This window comes from Sparus aurata, chromosome 12 (assembly GCF_900880675.1).
Source record: "Sparus aurata chromosome 12, fSpaAur1.1, whole genome shotgun sequence".
NCBI classification, from domain to species: Eukaryota; Metazoa; Chordata; class Actinopteri; order Spariformes; family Sparidae; genus Sparus; species Sparus aurata.
The window spans coordinates 12,993,432-13,015,898 of NC_044198.1; the positions used below are offsets into that span (position 1 = coordinate 12,993,432).

The window sequence follows — 22,467 nt, forward strand, 5'->3', positions numbered from 1 at the left end:
GGATTATTGCCCCAAATAATGTAACTGGAATTATCAATGTTGGGAGTAACGCGTTGCTTTTGTAACGCTACAGTAATGTATTTCTTTTCACAGTATCAGAGTGATATAACGCCCCACAAATAATATTTCAGTGATATATTGCTACAGTTATGTTACGTAACGCATTACAAGTGTGCCCTTTAATTTACATTTCTGAATCACATATGCCCATGCATTCTTTGTTCTGTGGGCTGAAATAAAAAGGTATAGAAAAAGAGATTTTTGTCTTGTCATGTCATTATAGGCTACACTATGGAAGAAATAGGACCAATGTGTTTCATATGACTGAACCTACAATTAAACAATGTATTCCTATCTCATAGTTTATCAGACTTTGGTTCTTCGCCTGCCTGATCATCCCTGTGAAAATCCTTTCTTTAAAAATATCTATGCTATTGAATTGTTCTATAAAGGTTATTTGAGCGTTTTGTTGAAAGAAACTAATAACTAGTGTAATAAGTAGTGTATTACTCGATGTAGACAGTATTGTTGTAACGTAATATATTACTTTAAAATGAAGGTAACTACTACTATGTAATATATTGCATTTTGAAAGTAACTTGCCCGACACTGGGAATTGGGCTGTACTTATGCTCTTTCCCCAACCACTCACAATAAACTCCTCTTGCAAAGCTTGCATGATGAATGCGATTCATTGAATTCCCACCCAGAACTGAGATTAAGCCAAATACTTCCTGCAGACAGCTTTTCAATGGTGTTCAGTATGTGGGAGCCTGAGAAGAAAAAAAAAAAGAGGACTCAAAAAGCTACAGGATCTCGGTGCAAAGGCACATAGAGACATATTCTGTTACTCCATTGTTGTCATACAAACTGTGCAGCTTTTATATCTTAATCATTACTGTGTTGGAACTTCTGAGTTCTGAATTCTGTTTCCTGTACGATACAGCAGGTTCCGCAATCAAAGATGCCGGGCCACGATGCACCGCAGAAGCAGCTTTGAATCACTGCTTATCTCTGAGGGGAGTTTGTTTACTTTCCCTGCCGCTGCTGGACAGATAAATCGACTGGAAAGGGTAGCGAGTTTATACACGCACAAAACCATTGGGCCTGTAGGTATAAAGAATTTTGGGGGGAAAGTTATTAAAACTGCTTTTATCAACACTCTAAATCCATCCGATGCTGTCGTGCAGCGGGGAGCCGTGATGCTCACTGTCATATCCCCGACTGCCAATTCCTGAGGTGCGGGGCATCAGATTATCTGTGCTTCTTTAAGCCGTGGACGCTGTTTATGCATTACAGCTCCTGGAATGTAATTTTGAGGAGTGTAGCTGTGGTCACCTCAGAGACACAGGGAGGAGAATGGGGGAAAAAGAGACAAATGAGCCATGAGTTATCATATGCAACCCTCCAGCGTAGATAAAATACCTGTAACTCTTTGGGGAGAATGTCACAATACACAAAATGGGAATCACTCTCTCTTCTCCGGTTGCTCTTTCACTCTCTGTATAACAGTTATTTTGTGCAGCGGCACAGAATCCCAATATTGGCAGGCACATCAAATACGCTGCTGTCAGTATGACATTTTGCTGAATGACATCAGCCTTAAATCACATTTGCGAGTGATTTAACATAATTAAATCCCACTGATTCATAGAAGAGCTTCAGCCTATAATCCAGCCCATTCACTGTGCTTTCCTATGAATGATACTTCACTATGTCTAAGGCTTTAAAAAAACAACGATTGAATCAAACTGAATTAACGCTATGACAAATGTATCCATTTGTTCTTTATTGATGGGATCTCATAGGAAATACACACCACATTTTGGTTTAAAAAGAAGAGGATGTTACATAGAAAAGGCATCATCATTTTTCATTCACACATGAAAAAAAAAACCTTGTAGTTGAATATGTATTGCTCTGACTCAAGAGACCAAGATTAGACATTGCTACAAATTGTTGGAGCAGGCCCCCAGGAGGACCTTAAAGCCCAAGGTAACTCGGTTAAAAAATTCAGAAACACTGTCCACTTCAAACTCTGCACAGACTGTATTTGCATAGCATGCATTCAATTTGAATAAATATCCGGTGAAGACTACAGTGACAGATTGCTCAAAATAACTTGATAAATGTTGCATATTCTCTGACAAATTGCACAGACTCTTCAGGTATTCGCTGGAGGAATCCTAGAAAAAAAAAGAGTACAAAAGGCTGGAAAAGAATAGAATTACTTACAAGAAATAATCCCTCACGTACTGCATTTACCCTGACAACTAGCAATATCTGGAGCCGATCCTACAGGGGCAACAGAATTGTACAAAAGAACGAGGAGATGAAACTTCATTTGTTTTGAGTTAGAAATGCAGAAATAAGTAGTAGTATAGATATATGTTTATTTACAGCTGCAGACCTGGAGAGCACATCTTGCATTTAGAGGATAAAATCATGTTTTGACTCTCGAAAACTTAACACAATATCTCCTATGTTGCTCTTCATGGGTACTCCATTATATAATGTATTTACAGGATTCTTTAATATAAAACATCCTTTTATCTACCCTCAATAAATAACCTCAATAAAATCTCCTAAAGTGTTTTTATCTTTTATCAAAAAAGCAAACAAACAGCTTATTTTCTTTAGACATTCTGCGAACAAGCTACGAACAAGCAAAACGTTTTTGTTCTTCCGCTCCCTCCTACTCATACAAACACACCCCCACAAACTCACTGAGGCTCTCCCATAGGTTTGACCACAGGCCACGGCATGTCAGGTAAAGGTGCCTGGGGCTCGACGGGGGCCTGGTGTTGCTGTGTCTGCTGCTTGTTGGCCCAGTTTAAGTCCACACCATTCTTCTTCAGTGCAGCCAAGTGCTTGATGTCCAGCGTGGTGAAGGTGGTGAACTGGACCTGGTTCCGCTTGCTGGTGGGGGAATGGAGCGGCTCCGTGCGATGAGGCCTGGCCAGCAAAGTGGCTGAACGGTTCGCCATGGGGTCGATGGCTTTTGTCTGAAACTGCTGTTGGGAGCTGGTCCTGCTGCGGCCCAGGGTGGCAGTTCTTTCGGGGACGGCAGGGGCGCTCACAGTGGGCAGGGTGCTCTCCATGCTGCGATGGGCGATGGAGTCCATGGAATGACGGGACTCCAGAGGGCGGTGAGCCTCGCGTTTTAGCGTCGACACTTGGGCAGGGGCGCCTGGGACCGGAGCGTTGTGATTGCCGCCCCCTAACCACACCCAGTCGTGCTTGTGATCCTTCAGGTTCCCGCTAGGTGGTGGACCTGCCTGTATGGGTGTCTTATGATTCCGGAAACAGAGGTTATACGAAGCACAGTTGAGCAAGAAGGCCAAGATAGCGACACAGGAGACCCCCACCAAAGCATACATGCCGATTTCCATGTCTGTCATGGCTCTGAAAGTCCTGATGAGGTCGCTCTCGATTACCTTTGGAGTTTTAGTTTTCGGAGGCTCCTTCTTGGGTGTAATTTCTGCTATAGGAAGGTCTTTGTTCGGGGGTGAATTGGGGTTGTCGAGCATGTTCCCGTAGCTTCTCTTCTGTCCCTCTCCTTCAGTATCTAAGCCCACTGTTGGATCTATAGGTCTAGCAGTGCTCATTGGTGTATTTAAGCTTGACTTGCTGATAGCCATAGTGGCGGTTGAGGGAATGACAGCATTTGTGGTACCTCTTGTAACTCTGATTGTAGTCCCGATCCACACAACACGTGGCTGCACATATCTAGTAGTAAATGTGGTCGAGGTGCTAGTCTCTTTCAGGGTGGACTCTTGCTGATCAGGTACTATGCTTCTAAACAACCATTTATCGAAATCTGTGACTGCAGGCTGTGTTGTTTTAACCTCACCTACCAATTCTGATGCACCACCATCAGAATCTTTATATTCATCAGTGCCACCTCTGCTGCTGCTCTGGATGTTGATCCTGAGGAGCCCCGTGCCCACCGCCAACTTGCTCTTCCTCTTGGATTTCTGGCATTCCTCACAGATCCTCAGCTCCACTCTCACTAGTGCCCCCTGGCCAATACCTTCGCCTTGTGCAACTACGAATGTGGACTGTGGGGTGCGGCGTACAGTGGCTACACCCTCATCCGGGGTTGAGACTGTCAGGGAGTAGACACTGCGGTCAAACAGCTCCAGCGGAGAAACAGCGCCATCGCTGAACTGAACCCAGCAGCTGACCACTGCTTCCTGAAAAAAGAATGAAAGATAGACTGCGATGACAAAGCCATACAGAGTTCATACAACGATACATGTGAAGTAAATAACTTTGATCATCTCGTTGCAGTGCAGTGATCTGTTGGGAAATGTTTGGTTCCTGACATTCATGTGGATGCTACTAGACACGCATCTCCCAACCAAACATTGTCACAGGAACTGCTCAGGAATGGACTTTACTAAGAACTCAAGGGGTCAACCCTGCCTCCAAATCCCCCAAATCCTAATCGGACAGAGCATCCACGATGTCCTAGAATAATTCTGATCGGTAGACGCCCGACCGTGGATCAGAGTAAGCTCTGATCCATTGAGGCAGGAACACAGGACCTTTGGGGGTGTCCTGTGGTTTCTGGAACCACTGGACTCTCCTGTCAGATTTTTGAGTCCTGGTTACAAAGCGGGGCCTCCATGGGTTAGATTTTGTGCTGGGACATCCAACAGATGCTTGGTCAGATTGAGATCTGGGGAATTTGAAGACTAGGCCAACGCCTAGTGGTCTTTGTCATGTTCCTTGGACCATTCCTGAACGATCTCTGCAGTGTGGCAGGGTGCATTGTCCTGCTGTGGGGGTCACTGCCTTTGTGGAGTGGAGCTGCCAATCGAGCAGTATACTTGGTCTGAAATGATATGGGACTGGGTGGTGCCTATCAAGTCGCATCCACATGAATGCCAAGATCCAAGGTTTCTTAACAGACTGATGCATTGTAACAAGATGACTAATGTTGTTTGTGTGAAATGTCAGTGGTTCAGTGCATGTAGAATATCACGCCTGAACAAATGCAGCAAATCAATACACCTCCCCTCCCCCTGCCATCAGTAAGAGCTACATTCTCATGATTGTTCATAGCCTCGGCTAAACTCCGGATGATTACACTCAGTAGGGTGCTATTGTACAATGGATTACAGGCCTATGAAGTCCTAGGCTGATGTATAATTTAACCTAAGTGAATAAAGAGAGTGTAATCAGAGTCTTTTCAAAGAGAAGAAAAATTAAGCATCAAGGGTCATGTCAACTACAGAATTAGCCAATCCAATCACATTAATACACAATGACCTATTTCCTGTTGCTAATGTGAGCCACTGGGTCGCCACAGATCTAACCTATATTTTGGGTTTGAATACATTATGAATCGCCCTGAGCATGACATTAAAAGCTTGCCATCGCAGACACACACAATTGGCTGGTCATCCGCACTGGCACAGTTCTAACAGTTTGTTATTGACAGGGCTGGCACAGCCATGGCGACAGAGTACTGTAGGTAAAGTGAGCTGTCGTTCCAACAGCTACGAACCGCCTAATTGCCGCCCCATGCCTGCGTTGAGTAGCAAACTGAAAATGGGCAAGCTGCCATGGCTAAATGTGCGAGTGAGCTTTTAAAATAATCATCTGTGCATCCTGTCTGCCTCCTTTGCTCTCTCACACAGCATGGTAACCGCAGATGACGGTCGGGGCTGTGAACACAATGAGTTCACGTACAGAGAGGCAAAGAGAAACACAAATACTATTACACCCTTCAGGTCATTGTGGCGCACGTCTGCTCTGTTGTGGCAATTATTATCGTTCGAATCCTCGCTGTAGAAGCCTATTATGTCTTTGTTGGGAAATGAACATTTAAGGTATGTTAATGACACACTATTGTATCATAGCGGGTTTTATTGTGATTTGAAGGTTTATGATAAAACTCTTCTGATTGTGGTGCATTCACTGCCTCTGTGCAGTAGCAACTGAACCTCACTGAAGGGATGTTAAATTCTATCAAAGAGTGTTGTTACATAAGGTGTTAGCCTGCACTGCTGGAACATTTGAACAATGATAATTAAAGCCTACAATCTCAAACTATCTATAGGGGTACCAGACAAAATAATAGATCAGGCAATGCCGCTTGATTTGTATAGCACACTTCACAGACTGTGGCAATTCCACACGCTTTACAGAGTAATAAAAACACAGTAAAGGTACAAGATTTACAACTTAAAAGTAAAGACAAGAGACCAAAAAGATAAAAGATGGGAAAAAGTAAACTAGTGCGGTTCAAATCAAGTGTACCAGAAAGATAAAAGAATACAACAAACACTCCCACGTCTAGATGCACATCGTGAGTGAAGCCGTACGGTTTTATGAATTTTTCTTATCCCCTAACCTTCCTGATTCTCCTTTTGATCTGATATTTACGTCAGATCTCATTGCCTGAGGCTGTGGAGAATCAGGGATTCCCCTCTTGGCTGAAAATCTTACGGGGTAAAGCCCTGTCTCCCCCACACATACTGTTCACATATGAACAAGTAAGCATTACCCGCACAAGCTGAAAGTTCACTGATGTCAGCTCTGCTGGGTTTTTGGTCAGAAATGTAAACATTCAGGTCATTTTGAAGCTGAGCAGGAAAGAGGAGATTTTCAGCCATTATAGGGTGGACTAGTAACTGGTAGTGTAAATAGGAAGGTTTTCAGCTTTGAATTTTAAGTGGTCAGAGTCTGAGCTTGTCTAAAATCATCTGAGGGGTCTGAGATGCATGATAACCAAACGCTGCTTCAAGTTTTTGAGTTGACCAGTAGGCCAGCATCTGATGTCCCAAGGGTCCTATAAGGCTCATATGACATGTCAGATGCATTTAGGCTCAGAACCACACAGTGATTTAAAAACGAGCAGATCACTCTGTGGTTCCGGGCCCCATATACATTGTTAGAGCCATTTGCTGTGTTGATTACGAATGGTTACATTTGGCAAATTGAATGAAATTAATAAGGTGATGCAAAACTATTCTTTTGTCCTATGAATTGATGTCTAGTCAGTATTATGAATGTTTCTTTTGGATTTATCAGATGATGATGATCAGCTGTGATTGAAGCAAGGGGTGGGAAAAGGTTTCTTTGACAAGCTTAGACGGGTATCAGAAGAATTTCACTTCACATTAAACTTAAAATTTCAACAAATCAGCCAATTGAAGACAACAGAATCAGCGTTGCGATTTGGATTGTTCGACATGTTTGCCAAGGAAGCAGAGCCCCTACTCATCCCATGCCGATGACAAAATCTGGTGAAATTTCGTAGTCCAAAGATTTCCTGAAGCTTCTAAGCAAAACAATATTTGTTTTTTGGAGAAAAAAAAACAACATAAAATGGCTCGATACTGCTCATCCAGTATAATCCAAATCTCCTAAAGCCCTGAAATCCCAAATTGTTTTTAAAAGACTTTATTTACACCCTTGACGCAAGATCAAGCAAGCTTGTGCACCCACCTCAGTCGGGTTTAGCATAGTGTCTAAGGTGAAGATTTTGACTTCGAAAAGGATGTAAATAATATTTTTTTCAAATCAATTTGTTCAAGTTTTAAAGAAGTTCAAAGGACAGAATAAGGCACACATACTAGGATCTATTCAGGTACATATGTTCATTACTATGAAATAGAGTTCATAGTTTTCAGTGGGTTCAAAGAGATCCGTGCATAATTCCATCCCTGACCTTTCGCAATTTCCCTCCTTTTCCTCCTTTATTCAGTCAGTATCTTTAAACATTTCCTACTTTCAAGATCCCACCTGTCTTTCGTCCGGATGTAATTCCTTGTTGTCCCACCAAGTTTCCAACGCCACCCAACCACCTAAAAAAAAGTTTTCAATTCACTTCCACCACCTTTATGAACAACGAGGGAAAGATCCTTTCTCTTCAGAACCTTCTGATTTCTTGCATGATCACTTTCTATTACTTGTATCTACTGAATTGTAAAATTTCAAATAAAAAGTGTCTTTCTGTCTGTTCTGACCCTACAGGTGTCTTGCCAAACACTTCCTGTGGTTGCAGTACAGGTACTGCTTTCTAAATACAGTAAAAAATACAAGCATGTTCTCCCCTTAGTGGTCACAATGGTCTCAACAATGCACTCTCCGGACACATCACACCAGTAGATTTAGTGTCTCAGCAAATTAAATCAAGATTAAATCAATCGAATCAGTGAATCCGTTGAACAGGGTTAACGACACCTGCGATGTAGGCAATAACTTCAGCTCCAGCCTGACTATGATGAAGTGCTAAATCCTAAATCTCAACTCCCACATCAATATCTAAGTCTTAAATACAAGGTTTGATTTGCATGTTGGAAAATCAAAGAGTAGGACCACAAATCATTTTTTTCTAATCTGCTAACAGCGCAGAAGGCATGTTGGTCTTAAAAGTGCAGAGCTGCGAGGATGATGGTGTTATTTATGCTGTTTCTTTATTATACATACATCTGTGAGTGTTTCCCAGCTGCTGTTTGTAATAAAAAAAGAGCTAACTTGTCAGTGGAAGTCGTTGATGAAAGCCGGGGGCTTGCTTCTTAAGTGCCCACATTTTTGAAAAACTGACAAGAAAAATGGGATGTTTTCAGACTTCACTCACATACGGTATGCAGAGGCATAGCTGCAACGGTACAGATCACAACAGGAGGGGAGAGAGAGCCAATACATAATTACACCGAATAAATATAGACAAAAAGAAAACATGGCGGGCCCTCACCTTTGATATTTAATTACAGCTTCTGTTTATAAAAAAAAACATGAATAAAACACTGACAGGTCTTTTCATGGCTCAAAGTTTCCAAATATGTGGGTTACTGAGCGAGAGGGTTCGTGATTTAAAAAACAGGGAGAGTTGAGTGTATTTTCCACTGAGGGAGAATTAGGACTCTTAAATCTTAGATAACATTTTATTTTAATGTTCTTTCCATGCCTGGTTGAGAAACTGTCACATCCCGCCCGGCTCCCTGACTTATGTTTTTCATTGTGTCATTCATTTGGTGTTTCTTCACAATTAGGTCTGTGTGTTCTCTTCTTTCAGTGCCAGTTCGTCTTTGTAGCGTCAAGACAATACAGTGTGAACCTTTCTGTTTTTTTTGTTGTTTCATCTGTATTTGACTTTTTCTCTTCTACCATTTTTTCTCTGTGAAAGGCTGTTTTTGAGGGCTGAAACCGACAAAATCAAAGAAATATCTGAATGGTTCCTGATGCACATTAAAAAGTCAGCATCTATTAATCTATAAAATGTGGCGTAAATGGACAGTTTTGCTTTCATTTGCCTCTGTACTCATTTATTTTTGAGTACACTATTTATTTATTTTCCCATCCAATTTTCCATTATGTTTTTTTTTTTATTAATGAACTTATTTATTTCTGTATTGTCTCCCCCTATGAATTTCCACAAACTTTCTAATTCCTGTATTCCTTCCTTTTTTATTAACGCATTTCAGCTTCATTATGAGGAGGAACTGAGGAGGCTGTCTATATATTTATGTCACATTTTATAAATGAATCAATGCCTACATTTATACCCGATATCAAAAATGTGTGGCATTTAATGTAGATGTGTGGCCCTGCAAAACTTCTCACTGTTCTAAAATCTGAATAAAAGAAAAAAATCCACGGTTTACTCTCCGAAATTGACGGACACACTTTTATAAGCTCTCACTGAATTTAAAAACTCATCGTCAACTTATTCACAGCTTTTGTTTGTTTCTTGTCGAGAATGATCCTCACATTCTGTTAAATGGTCCTTTGCAGGTAATTTTTTCGAGGCAAAAAATGAGTGACTGTAAAACTAACAGGCGTTTGAAAAGAGACGAGTGCCATCGAGAACAGCTGAGCGGCGCCCCACACTTTTTATGCTTTGCGTGTCACAATTTTCCAGTCACTTACCTGTTTGAGCTGCGTGATCGTCTCCCTGGCGGTTGCCGTGGCAACGACGGCCCTGTTGCTCCCTGGGCTGAGCTGCAGGGACAGAGAGAGTCCGGAAACCAACTGCACCCCCAGCTCCGTCACACTCACTTTGTCATCCACCACCCTGATGCTCCTTTCAGCCAGCACCGACGACGTCACAGGGGACAGCACCTGCGACAAGTAAATCCTCATCACAACTGCAGATGGATACACAAGATTGTGGCACATGCTGCAACTGCTAAAGCCACACACACACACACACACACACACACACACACACACACACACAGGTATACATCATGGCTCACCTGGACAGTAGTAGCGCCTACAGCACGCCCCTGCACAACCACCCCATCCTGCACCCTGGCTACGTCAGGATCTGCCACTTTCAGTGAGTTGCGCACAAGATTGGTCACATCCACCTGTCAATCAAAAGTGAAGAGACACCAAGTTAGTTTTAATGCTTACTGCTAATATGTAGCTTCAATTAACTGTCTGACGAATCTAGTTAAGACCTGAAAGTAAGTGCTGGCATGTCAGCATCAGTTAGGACTGTTGCAGTAAATGTTTTTACCTGCCAATCAGGACCCAGGAAGTACTCAACGGGCTCGGCCCCAGTTAGCGGGTCAGGCAGCGCCTCAGCGTCAGCCTGGGCCATGAAGTGTGTCCGCACCCTGAGCGCAGAGTGCTGGTACTGCAGCATGCAACCTCTGCCCTTCCTCATCTCCTCCTCTTCCTCACTGTCCCACGTCGACCTGGCACACAAAAATAATCACACATAATAAGAAAAAAAAACAGTTCAAAGAGAGAGTTCAGGAAACGAGCTGTTTTGCTTTCTTGAGCACGACTCACACGGGACCAGCATTACCTGAGGCTCTCTAGTAACTTGTAATAATTGCAGCAGAGGTTGTCTGTGATCTTAATCCCATGTTAATCTGGGAATTAAAACTCTTCTCCAAATCATCTACTTTAACACTGAGTTCATGTGATTATATTAGACCGTGTGAATCAGCATCTCGGTGTTTTAGGGTTGTTCCCATCAACATCTGTTTTCTGTTGTCAGACAACTGTAGACATATTAAACTTGATCACAGCTCATAAAAGAAAAAAAGCAGCTGTGCTGTGAGATTGTCTATATTGACATTTAATGTGAGCGATGATGGAGGTTAGGAGCAACAAAAGGTTTTTATATTCAAGTTAAGCCACAGAGCATCTGTTACTTGAGCAAAATTAGCTGCAAATATGTATTTTTGTGTGTAAGACATGCAGAAAGTCAGGAAAAGAACCTGTTAACTATATCATTAACTTTTCTGATCAACTTCTGAAATATCGATGTTAAGCAGTCTTGGCATCATATACAGAGTTTGATCATTCCATGCAAATGTGGTGCACAAACACAGACATGAGGGGTCATTACTTAATCCCATGAGGTCTACTGGTAACACCAGTCCCGCGCAAATAAAGAGTACAACAAGATCGATATCATGTTCATGCCTGTGAGCTTATTTTAGCATAAAGAGGGAGCGCTCTGTCCAAAAGTAAAGGTTGTAGTTTGCTTGGGTTTAATTTGAGTTTTATTATTTCTTGGCCAGGCCAGGCCATGTTAAATTCCGTTGAAATATTACCTTTAGTTTCTTAAGAATAAAAATGGCAAGGAGGCTGCTGATGATGTGCATCACCAACCCAAAACATCAGTAGCTTGAGGACCTTGGAATGAGACTCAACAAACAAGAAACTTACTCCAGAATCGCATAATCAACCTTTAAAACAGCTAAAGTTTGGGGTGCCGTTTAGCTCAGTTGGTAGAGCGGGCGTCCCATGTTCAGAGGCCTTGTCCTCGCTGCAGCAGCCCAGGGTTTGAGTGTCGGACAGGGGTCCCTTGCTGCGTGTCACTCCCCCTCTCCCCAATCTGTTTCCCGTCATCTCTTGAGCTGTACTATCAACAAAGCCATATAAAGGCCAAAAAAAAAAAAAAAACTGCTAAAATTTTGCTTTGAGGGAATTATATTCTCTAGATATTTTTCGAAGGAGAGACTAAAGTATGTCATCCAGCATCAATTTTTGAGTAAAATGCACTGAGACGGGTTGACAAAAATGGAGCGACGCCTGCAAGCTAGTTCAGGAAGCCAACTCGAGCTGCACTGACATACACATGACGTGCCACACCCTCCACAATCGTCTACCAAATCCACCCTATACATATATATATATATACATATATATATATATACACACACACACACACACACATATATATATATACACATATATATACATTTACATATATATATGTATATATATATATATATATATATATGTATATATATACATATACATATACATATATATACATACATTTATATATATATAAATATACATACACATATGTAAGTATATGAAGTGCTGATCTATCTTTTTTTCAAACTGTAAACAAGTGCACTACAAAATCATGCAGTTACTCTGTGACTTGAGCTCCTAAATGTCCTTTCTATTGGCAGCGGGGAGACAATGAACTATAGTGTGATAATGGAGACCAGCAGGGTGGTTGCCGAAACTGTGGAGGCACTAAGCATTTGCCGAGTGACCTTTCCTTCTAAATGAATTAAAGTTCATTTGACCAGTATCCTACAGCTGATTGGTTTGTTTGCGGGCGGTGGGGGTTAAGCTGCGCGCCGTCCTCAAACCCCTCAGCAATGATCACGTAATTATCATAAGATCGGCTGGCCTGCCACGCACTGCACCACAGGTGTGCCGGAGGACGGGTGAATTTGCTTTCTCACCACAGGCGGAAAGCTAATGTCGAGAGCTTAAAGTCCAAATAAACATCATTATTATATAGCCTGAGGTCAGAGCTTAACACGCGTTGGAGATGCTGCTTGAATTTAACAACAGTACAAAATAACTCTTCCTTCGAGGCTTTTGTCAAACTCATGGCTAGTAACACCTCCCCCTGCATGCTTGTATGGCTGCTAATTCATGTCAATAAATACAGGATTGTAATTAGTGCAAATTAAACTCTGTTGATATTAATTGATCGCAAGTGTTTGTGTCCATCTATTTTTAAGGGAAAATAAAATTGTTTCCTGCTCTTCATTCTCTGTTCAAACTTAAAGACGCACACACACACATGAAAGCGATGAGGTGGTGAGGACGTGTCGTGAATCCACCCTTTTACTTTCTAAGTAAGTCAGTCTAATTTAAATCTGTGCTGTCGCTACCAAGTCAAGAAGATTCCAGTTGCTTTCGTGCCACATGTTGTATACGCATGCTTGGGCGAGACAATTCGGTTCAGCTGAGGCGGACCACTACAATCAACACAGACATTTCACATTTCTGACCTAGTACGGTATCGAATGTTTGTGAAAATGAAAGCCCCCAAAGAGTTTTGACCCCGGAGAAAAACCATCAGTCGACCATAACCATTATTACTATTGAGTGAAAAAGAATGACTCAACTGTAACTATTGAGTGAAATTCCACTAACCTTTGTCTCCAGGGCAACTGGGGCGCCTCTGCGGTGCCCTACCAACTAACGCACCAGGACCAGATGTGATGCTTTATGACTGACTACATACACAGCATTCAGACATATATTAGAAACCTCTCAATACGCTGTAATCCAGTTTAACACCACCACTAACAACAGACTTGAAATGACCATATTGCTGAATCCACATTTCTCTGACACCGTCTCATCAAAAGCTGATTTCTTTTTTCTTTTTTTACTTTACAAAGATTCAGCAAGATAAATGGTTCTGGAGAGTTGACTTTCTGCACCCATTTTTACAGTAGACTTTTTCATCTTTAGACATAAAGTGGTCGAACTATAAAAAGAAAAGTAAATGGTCTGGGCTAGCCGTAATGGTTTTTGGCCGGGGTTAACCTGGAAACCTGAATGATCCTTCATCAAAGTCGGTTTGGCAACATTAAGGTTATATCAAAGATTTAGTCAACTCAATGTTGTTTGATAAAATCAATTAACGCATTTGTCACTGATAGGCGGTGAAACATAAAGATAGCCCATTGGTGCGTCTGTTTTGGTTTCTTAATGACTTGTTTATTACTCGAAACACAAGGTTTAGGACATTGACTTGGGATTTACTGGTCTCTGGTTGGGATTTGACTCATAAAGTTCAAACAGAGTTTTTTTACATGACACCTTCAGAATGAGGCTGACGGGACCTTTAGCAACAACAACAGCGATGCCACTGACACAGGACTGGTCCAGCCTTACCTCCTGTTGCCCGTGGTAATAGGAACCCTCCAGCCTTTGATCTGGCTGAGCTCGGGGTCGGCCACATCGATGTCCAGGGGCAGGCGGGGCATCCACACGCTCATCTCCAGCTGGGCAGTCAGGAAACCGTAAGTGAAGTTGAGCATCACCCTGCTCTTCCCTATCGTCTCCTTCCCGTTTACATACACAAAGTCACAACGCTCCGACACCTGGACATTACAGACGACAAAAAAAAGGGAAAGAAGAAAAGGTGAATTAATGCCTCTGTGTTTGAATCTGTCCCAAAAAACAGTCAGATGGTGTTCCTATTTTCTCTCAGACAGTCTGTTGCTCTGTAAATATCCTAATTTAAAAAGTACAGAATCACTTTACATCCGCGGAAGATGAGGATTGGGACTGAAGCGTCATCAGGTGATTTGAATTCAGCTTTCTTCAGACACGCTCTAGCGGAGGCTTTTCCGTGTAAAGCCCCCGATTGAAAATACATTTCAGCAACAACCGACAAAGAGGAGCACTGGGAACAGAAGCACCAATACAAATAAGTTAAAACCACGCAGACAGGCACATTTTTTTCTCATTTTGCATTGCTTCCGAAGTCTGGCCAGGGAGTCGCATGATGTTTCTGTTCATGTCATGTAAATTCACTGCCGTGTTCTCTACGAAACCGTTAGTGAATACGAATTAGCTCTGCCTTACGACTGCTCCTGTATAGTGCTGTACTGTAGGTAGGAGCATTGAAGTCCCCACCAGTGGGAGCAATGAGGTGAGACACAGCGGTTGGAGTGTTTTATTTAAGATTGGAGGGGCCTATCTCCGGTGCCTCCCCACTTATCTTAACAAACCAGTGGCTCCACAGAGGTAATTGGAGGGCACTAGACTGAAGAATGGAGTGAAGCACTGGTGAGAAGGAGGTGAAAAGAGGGAGGCGGAAAAAGAGTGAGGTAATGGCAGAGGGAGGAATGACTTCCAAGGGAAGTCAACTTGAACTCCTGTGGAAATGTTGAGGCAGAGTCTCATCATGCCAACTGATCTGGACCACAACCTCTTGAGCAGCGCCCTAGTGCAACTAAAGAAAGGTCAATGGACACTCGGAAAATAAACTCTATGCACTTTATCAATTGTTGAAATGAGATATTGATAAAAAAAAACATCACAATTGAAACTTTTTTAAGCTTTGTTAAAATATACTAGTACTTCACTCTTTGGTGTTCAGCATCCTATGTACATGTGCTGTTGTGGTCCTACCTACAGTTGACAATTTATCTTGAGATGTGCACTTTGTGTGAAAACAACACAATTTCATGCTGTTTCACTTTGTTTATATGTGGCGGACCCTGCCATCTCTCTAGCTTCAAACAGTGTTCAGAACTTATTTTTCTCTGAGAGCAGATTGTTTATTTAGTTATGGATGAGTTGTGAGTTGTTTTTTTACCTCATGAATATTGTAAATATACAAATTGAGTTTGAATTTTTTTTCTCCAAAACGACACAGTGCTCCTTTGAAAAAGCAGGTTGTACATGTTTTATCAGGTACAGTTGGCACCACAGCAACTCATTGTTCCAACCATCTTGCTGTGATTTAGAGGTGTTTTATCTACTATTTCAGCCATCCATTGTTTTCTGATTCATTTCTGTTCAATATGAAAGAGTCCAAAATATAAACAGTAAAGAGCCAACATCAATGGGATCATTTATTTCCCTCCAGTGCAATGCATGATGGGTACATGATGCTTGGTTGGTGACCACCTGACATACACTACTTTTCACAATGCATGGTGGGATACTTGCTTAGTCCAAAAATGTAGGGTATAATAATTCCAACTACACGTTGAGCAGTTGGCGAGAAACACAACGCAAAACGAATGTTAATGTTGTGCTGCCTCAACTAAATAACTGGGTTTAACCGTTTCCTCCCTTTGTAACGCGATAATAAGTCAATATGTCAGTTCGTTGCGGTGCCCCTAAGTGCTAGAGAAAAATCAATAAACGCCCATTTTTAGTGCAACCAAACTATGATTCTGTAACTTGGTCTTTCCACACACGCACAGCCGATCGGATGTTAATCGAAGAGATGTGCACTGCGTGGGAACCAGCCCCTAACATGGATTCGCCCTTGTAGCAGTTATAATATAAAAAGGTGCAGTGTTTGGTCTCAAGCTTTAAAATCATATTGTCGACGACATCGCTATAAGAGGGGTCAGTGACCGCAGGAAGTGGGGAGGCCATTCGGAGACACAATAATAACTGGATTAAGTTCCTGTATGGATACAGAAAATCATTACAAACACAGTCTCCCTCTTCTCACCTCTTTCACCACTATCTCGAGCTCACACACTTAAACACTCCACTCGCACAAAGCCAGTGGCTGTCGCGTCATCTAATGGGAAAAAAAACACATAATTCCTTTTCTTCTTCTCCACCTCACTTTTCTTAGCCTCCATCTCGCTTCCCTCTCTCGTACTGCCCCACTAACATGGATCCATTACACAAAAGGTCATATCACTGTGCTTACGGACTGAGTGGTGGGATCACAGGGCTCAGTCTCTAATGCCATATGGAAGAGGCTGCTTTTATCCACCACGCTCTGACCCTCTCACACACACACACACACACACACACACACACACACCGCCCGAAGCTGGACCTGTTGAGTGACAGCGGGTGTCTTGTTGTGGGGCGACTCTTGTTTTATAGTGTCTCTAAATTCAGCTTAATTACTGTAAAACATTCAGCAAACATGCTTTTTTCTCATGTCGCACTAAAGAGAGAAACTGTATTGAAAAGTCTTGTAGTGTAACGTAAAATATGCAGGATGCATTTGAGAGGTACATGGCTGTTGGCTTTCTGTCATAATTTTGCCACATTCCCAAAGATAAAAAAAAAAGGGTTTACATTTATGGTTTACACCATTGGTGTTGCAGCTATTATACAAGGGTGTGTCCCAGTTGTTATGAAATGTATTAAATAAATTAAAATAACAACAAAGGGCACCAGCCAACTCATGTCATTTTTGGCGATTAACAGTGCCACTTAAATGTATGATATTTCATTAGATTTTGTGGTTCTTTGTGTTAGATTTAGAGTGAATTGTTATCTGAAGTGCTAGAAAATAAGCCAAACAGGCCCCGAAAAAGCTATTGATTACTGAATACATTTCTGTACTATTAATAGTTTTTTAAAGGTGCTATGCATAATAATCGGCAACCTTAAATTCATGCTTCCAACAAATAGGGGGCAACATCACCAGAATAACTGCTAACTGTTGCTAACTGTATTGTTTTTAAACATCCATGAGCATAACTACGTTTAGCTTGTTAGCTCAGTTAGCCGTGCAGCTAGCCAGACTACCAGGGGAGTGTTGGTGTTCACACTGCTAGGACAGGAGCTTTTGACTTTTGGGACAAAGAAGTTATCAGGCCTAGGGGTTGGTTAGCACGCTAGTTTCTGTAGATATCTCTTGTACACAGTACAAAGTATTTTGTCTTTGACATAACGTTGATGCCACGTAATGTACATATTTAGCTAGGGTATTCTCCCAGCCTGTTCACAAATGCTTTATATGAAGACAAATGCTCCTATTTAATATTTCAAAGAGTTTGGAGGAAATTAGGGAAAACACTGTTTTGCTTGTAAAACAAAAAAGAAGAATTTGGCAGCTAACAAGAGAACAAAGAGCATCGCCTGCAGATACTCAATCTTCAAACAGAGAGAACATGTTTCAGTTTTAACACGCTGCTTGATTAGCAAGATGCTAATAGACATAAAATTGACAGAAAGCAAATACAAGCATTTACAAGCAGCATGAACATGTGCTCAGTATGTATTTCAATCCAAAGGCTTACCTTTAGTACATCCTCCTCTGTAGACCTACAGCTGGTGTACTTGGTCACATCAGTAACTGAGCCATCGGCCTCCACAGCCAGAGTATTCACAGGGACGGACACCGTTTCACCCGTCAGAGCCGCGGTGTTCAAAATATCAGTGTTCTGTGCAGAAAGAAGAGTGGATACAGAGTGGGTTAGACATCTAGGTTAATGTTACAGTTTAATTAATTGTAATATTCAAGAAAACTGAGGGACTTTGAATGCTTTTATACTTTGAGAGTGTAAAAGAAATGAAAGAGGAGATTAGCCTAGCTTAGCTTAGTCATATAAAAAGATAAGGAAATACATAAAACATTTTCATACCTACTCTAACTACACCACATATACTCGAAGAAATAACATGGAATTGAGTTTAACAAACATCCAGATCACTTTTTCTTCTTCACACCACAGACACTGGACTTTCAAATTAAAGTTTTTTTTTGGACTTGATCAGGCTGTAATTGTTAAACATATTCACATTGTTACAAAATGAGTATTATTTTCACTAGCCTATATAAGTGTGAACAGACTCTTAAAAAGACTCTTAGACCTCTGCCAAGGACACAGTCAGCACTCAATACAAACCGAATGAATGAGTCCTTATTTCCCTCACTTGTTTGCTTCCTGGGATCCCCAGGAAGCAAACAAAAAAAAAAATCCGCTTGAGACAGTTGGCCTACAAAGATATACCCAAGTGACGCCCCTTGCGTCTAATAGACAAGTTTAGTAATTCTCAGACAACTCGGGAGTTACCTCCCGTAGTCTGGCCAGTGTGCTGCTGTCAGCTCATGGCCAGCCATGGAGCCAAGTGATTTAGTAATGGGTTCATGGAGTAGAGAGGGGAACGGGCAAACTATGAATTATAGAAATTCTGGCCCACTGCCAGGGGTTGGCAAGCTGATCAATAATCACTCCCAGGACAGACAGGGTATCTTCCACTGATGCACACATTTTCTGAATTCATTAATATTCTGTGGGCCGGACAGGAAGCTTTGGAGGGTTGGATGTGGCCTGCAGGCCATGAGCGGACAATATGACGATACAGAGTCTTGGGTGTTATTTTGAACGCTAGGTTCTATTGATGCTGAAGAAGGTGTATTTAACCTTAAAAGGTGCTACATGTAATAATTTTAATTTAAAACGTAAATTTAGCTCTAACCAATCCTGTATCTTAAAACAACTTTGCTCCTCAAGAGGTGACAATGGGCTGACCACACTGACTCTCAGGCCAAACAACTAGCTACATGGCTAATTAAATAGTGGAAGCTACATTTAGCAGCATTTAGCAGTATCGCTGGTAATATGATGTCCCCTATTTGTTTGGACAGGCCATTTGCTGCATGGCAAACCTGCAAACCAGTTAATGGCAGCTACACTTAGCAGCAGTAAACGGCTACACTGGTGATAATCTGCTCCTTAGTTGCATGGTCCAAGTCACTTGCTGCATAGCTAACTGGGCCACTTGGCTAACAGCAGCTACACTCAGCAGTAGTAAGAGGCTACACTAGCGGCTACACTGACGACATGCGTGTTTGGTCCACAACACTAGCTGCATGGCTAAATAAGCTAACTAGTGAAGGGTAGCTACAGTTAGCAGCAGTCAGTGGTTATGCTGGTGATGTGCAGCTCCTTATTTGTTTGGTATGATATATCAAGTTGAGTCTGAGTGAGGAAGAAAAATAGCAGAATTCTTCTGTAAGCCAAACATCTACCTGCCATCTGCTCTGTTGTGAAGGTGAAAATATATTAGAGAACACTGTTTGTGAAAGACCTCTTTGAATATCCTGCTGGGCTAATGCATTATACAATACAATCATCACTCTTTGAACAGGGGCAGGGATGACAGGAAGAGGGTTAGTGAGACTAACAGGGATTAAAACACTCGCAGGCTCACAAAGTTGATTCGTTTAAATCACGCTGATGCGACACCCACACACAAACTGCACAGATGTGCTAAAAGAAATTAAAAAAAACACCATCCTCATCTATGACGATAATATACATGTCTGTCTTTCACCTGGACAGAAGTAAATCCTCCTGTATTATCCATACTGTAGATCACTGGTCTAAAACACCTTAACCTGATTACATTCCTAATCAGGCAACCCACCTTGTACTGTACATCCTTGCCAATGCTCAGCAGCAGCTTAGCACTCATACATCCTACAAGTGGCCATCAAATCTGATGTAGCTCTATTTTTAAACATAAACTCCTCCTTCGACATGGATTTACAACTACTTTCCAGTTTACAAGATGTCTTCTAACATCTTTTTAATCTATCATAGGTAGTCACAGTGTGTGGATAAGGAGCTCGGGGTGATAAGTGTTTTTTTTTTTTTTCTTCCCCAATGCTTGCGGACTTAAGCATCAGGCAGCGCTTGGCAGATGTTCCCCAGCAGCTTCGCATTCTGAACTCCGTCGGCTTGACAGCTGCTGACCGCAATTCCAAAAGGACATGTTCTAGTTCAGACTGCGACACTGACCCCAACATAAGCCACTGGATCAGGGGGAGCACAAAATCAGAAAGCAATATCAGCGCTCGACGGTGCTGGCAGTGCCACGCTGAGAGAGCTCGGCGTCCAGTGTTTCCACAAGCTCCACAGTAATCTGGCTTGCAGTGATCAAGTTCAGCTCAAGTCGTTAAATCTGCCGCTTTTCTGAAAACAGTGTTATATTTACACTTGGTGGTAAGCCTTATTGTCTGTCCACTCATTCCTTTATTCAGTCAAAGTGTTAAATCCTTTATAGGGTTATGTGTAAGGGAGTTGAACGAATCATCATCATGGGAAGAACATGCAAACACTGGAAGACAGGTCAGAAAACCGGGTCAGAGCGGTTCACATGCATGTAACAGTAATTTGTTCTGCTGTAAGTATAAAGATACGCCAATTCTACTTCCATCTTATTTAATAACTCTATTCACTCCACTGTAACAGGAGAGCAAAAGGTTGTCAATCTGTGCCAGACATGAGTCAGAAAGGTGGGATGGATTTGGTCACTGGTGTGTGTGTGTGTCCTATCATCCTACTTCCTATTATCTTTTGTGCACATGCTCAAGAACCTCTGGTAGTTCGTGGTTGATGTGATTCACAATTTTTTTAAAACTTGTTAGCTACTAAATATGAATCAGCCTTACTGTCTTACTGCGCAGAGCGTTTCTAGCCTTTGCGGCATTGGTTTAGCGTTTCCAGGAAACTCACAGACTGCATGCACTGTGAATCGCGTCATCACATTGACTCTTCACAAGGGCAGTTCACAACCAGTACATATGTTCCGAGACCGCGGCGGTTAATACAGTTGGCAATGTGACGCACCACTGTGACACGTACAGTATAAGAGGGATATAAGGAGGAAAGATAAGAAAGAAGGAGGTGTTAAAACTGTTTAAAAGTAAAGCTATTTTGAGAGTGTTTGTTTGGTTGAGACTGTTTAGACTGTTTAGAAGAAAAAAGGAAACTCAACCTTGGCTCTATTTCATACTTCGAAAATGAAGCGCGTTGTTTTAAGATGCACAATTTTCTTAAGCTCGTTTCTCTATTTCAATTATCAAATGTTGCACATACTGTAGTATGAGGTATTTACTGTTCGTACTTAATCCCCTGTAAAGTTGCATTATGTAACAATGTTAGATGAAAAAAATTCAAAGCTAGCTATTCACTAGAATCATCAACCGAGAGTAAATAACAGTTCTGTTGTTATGACATTCATGTACTGTTTTGCAAAGATAGTTAACATGCTAACAAGCTAGCTCCAACCCGCCCTGCTCTAAAGCTCCCGTGACCGAGGTGGAACCATCAACACTCTCCCAGTTCGGTGAACTCCTGCCCGGGCTGCTAGCTGCATGGCTAAGTGGGCTAAATAGCTAATGCAGTAGTTAGCTGTTACTTTAGCGATATGTCAACCCCCCCACCCCCGATTTGAGCGTGTATTCGACAGGTGGTCAATTCTTATATATTGCACCTTTATTGTGAAAACTGACCAAATGTTGAAAAATGATTGAATTTCTTTTATTTGACATTGAATGCATAACGCAGACATCATGCTGTTCTGGAATTTGGCTTGGGGACATTTTCTCTAACTGGACCAATTACAATTTGAACTAAAAACCCCTGCACTGATCTGCTCTTTACTCCTAGTTTCCTCGTGTGAATCCTTAGACTGAAATAAAATGTGTTTGCTCCACAATGTTTGTTTGATTCATGCCGTCTATCGTACCATAAAATTGCCTACTAAATCTCCTGTCAACGACAGACACGCATCGACCTTGTAATTTCTGGCGCTCGCATCGTAATGTAAAGGAGTTTGAGACGAGCACATGCAGCAGCAGGGAATCGGCCCGAGCACTAAAAATCACATTAACGCATCAGAGATAAAAAAAAAACTGTGATTACAGGAAACTTATTGAACTCTGCTGTGCAGACGTGAAATAATTTGACACAGCGGGAAAAACTAGATTAA

General features: G+C 41.8%; 1 protein-coding gene across 1 annotated transcript in view; it reads right to left on the minus strand.

The window, feature by feature from the left end:
- Positions 1-1,756: 1,756 nt before the first annotated feature.
- Positions 1,757-22,467, minus strand: part of LOC115592118 (transmembrane protein 132D) — a 40,531-nt gene continuing 19,820 nt past the window's right edge. Inside the window, exons 5-10 of the mRNA XM_030434640.1 lie at positions 17,985-18,128; positions 14,143-14,351; positions 10,484-10,664; positions 10,218-10,331; positions 9,889-10,080; positions 1,757-4,196 (exon numbers count right to left, since the gene is read on the minus strand). Coding sequence (XP_030290500.1) covers positions 2,724-4,196; positions 9,889-10,080; positions 10,218-10,331; positions 10,484-10,664; positions 14,143-14,351; positions 17,985-18,128 — 2,313 coding nt within the window. The 3' untranslated portion in view covers positions 1,757-2,723. The remainder of the gene's footprint in view (positions 4,197-9,888; positions 10,081-10,217; positions 10,332-10,483; positions 10,665-14,142; positions 14,352-17,984; positions 18,129-22,467) is intronic.